Source organism: Protobothrops mucrosquamatus, unplaced genomic scaffold (genome assembly GCF_001527695.2).
Source record: "Protobothrops mucrosquamatus isolate PMUCROS unplaced genomic scaffold, P.Mucros_1.0 scaffold1970, whole genome shotgun sequence".
NCBI lineage: Eukaryota > Metazoa > Chordata > Lepidosauria > Squamata > Viperidae > Protobothrops > Protobothrops mucrosquamatus.
In genome coordinates this window covers 308,257-310,268 of record NW_015388087.1, presented here as the reverse complement: position 1 = coordinate 310,268, position 2,012 = coordinate 308,257, and the positions used below count along the sequence as shown (strand labels likewise).

Sequence of the window (2,012 nt, the reverse complement as noted above, 5' to 3'; positions counted from 1 at the left end):
GCTGAGCCCTGACAGCCCTGCAGCTCCAGCCATCTCTTGCTCAGGCTTGTACAGTGTTGCCACTGGTTCAGCTCATTCCCCTCCCCCGCTACCACTTTTCTAGGATGGCCGCATACCACCTGCCAGGTGCCAATGTACCACAGGTGGTACCCGTACCACTGGTTGAAAAGCCCTGATCTAAGCCCATTTAGGGAATAGTGACCCTAAAGATGATATTGGATACTAATTCACGTGATCAGAAGCTAAAAATGTAGAATCCAAAATATCTGGAGGAGTGTTTTTCAAATTTGGCAAATTTAAGATGTGTGGATTTCTACTCCCAGAATTCCCCAGCCAGTATGCCTCCCTATCTCCTCCCCCCTCCTCTAACATTTTTCATTTAATCTTTTTGCTTGCTTGCTTGTTTTAAAAGGAAGGAGAGAAAAAATGATAACTAAGATCAACCAAAGCCCTGGATATATTTTCACGACAAATTTGTATTTCCTCAACCAAAGAACCATAAAATCTATGCATTTCAAAAATATGGGATATTTTTTTAAAAAAGTAGTGGCCTTCCAATAACTACAATTAAGAGGGATTAAATAATGAATACATTAGATTAATTGGTAGTATAAAATCTCCCAGAGAATTAAAAAAATGTTAATATTTAAAAGAAATTGTGAATTTCATCATGAGATTTGGGATTAAAGATAAACTTCTAGATCTGGAGAAGAAAAACAAAAAATAAAGCTTGACTACAATATTGTAATAATTGGGGGACAGCTGGACTAGTAGGATGTGCCAAGCTGGCAATTTCTGATATTGTTGCAATAAGGATTAGGGGCACAGATCAATATGTAGATTCCAATGGTGGCCCAGAGGGAGGTAAGGGAATGGAAAAAGGAAAGCAGTGGGAAGGTCAGGGACAGGATTTCCTGAGGTCATTGTAAGAAGCAGCAGACACAGAGGCCATATAGGTAGTCCTCAAGTTACAACCACATTTGGGACCAGTTTTTTTTATTGTAAGTCATTATGTTTGTAAGGCATCACATCACTAGAGCTGATTTTTCAACATTTTGTGGTGGTCATTAAATGAACACTACAATTGTTAAGTGTATCCATTTTCCCCAAGGGGCATTTTTTGCCAGAAACCAGAAGTAAATGCCAGAAATTGACAAGTGTTGCAAATCATGGTCATATGCCTGTAGGACATCAGAAAATCCTGTAAAGCTGAGCCACTTGCCAAGAGCCCAAAATGCAATTATATGATCACAGGGGTACAGCTCCCATAAGTTCAAAAACAGATCATAAGTAACTTTGGGGAGGTCCGTTATAACAGGGATCCCCAACCCCTGGTCCATGGACCGGCACCGGGCCATGACATGCCAGAAACTGGGCCGTGCAAACAAGAGAAGCACCATCCACAGGATGCAGGCAGCACACAAAACCATGCCCCCTCCGGTCCGCGGGAAAAAATTATCTCCACAGAAATGGTCTCTGGTGCCCAAAAGGTTGGGGCCGCTCCGTTATAACTTTGAATGGTTGTTCAGTAATTGGTCATAAGTTGAGGATTATCTGTATAGAAAAGAAGGGTAGGAGAAGGGAAAAATGCATCGATCTTTCTATACTACTAACAGCTTCAAATTGCTGTTGTCTTCACTGGAAAGTACTGTATTATTCTGGGTAACTCAAATTATGGAGCTGTCCCAGTGCTGAAATATATAGTTTGCCAATAAAGAAGAATATTTGTAGTTTAGGATTTTTTAGTCTAGATTAGCAAGGATGATGTTACCAAGGACCCTTCATATATAGCTTGTGCTAGAGATCTCTGCTCTTTAAGTAGTTTTCTAAAGTTTTGACATGCCTTTATTCTCCTTTGTCTAATGTTTCTAATCACTGCTATTAATGTCACATTTGCTCAGCATTTCAAGCAGCTGGTGCACGAGTTACAAGCAAAAGGAGTTGGGAAGGTGAACAAAGCCCTGACTGAATCCTTCAAAATCCTGAGGGAGGTAAGACTCTTTATATTCCAC

The 2,012-nt window shown here is 40.5% G+C and overlaps 1 protein-coding gene across 1 annotated transcript in view; it reads left to right on the top strand.

Moving 5' to 3' along the window:
* The first annotated feature begins 1,551 nt into the window (after nt 1-1,551).
* The window catches only part of CACNA2D4 (calcium voltage-gated channel auxiliary subunit alpha2delta 4), a 132,212-nt gene continuing 131,751 nt past the window's right edge, over nt 1,552-2,012 (top strand). Inside the window, exon 1 of the mRNA XM_029285629.1 lies at nt 1,552-1,991. Coding sequence (XP_029141462.1) covers nt 1,863-1,991 — 129 coding nt within the window. The 5' untranslated portion in view covers nt 1,552-1,862. The remainder of the gene's footprint in view (nt 1,992-2,012) is intronic.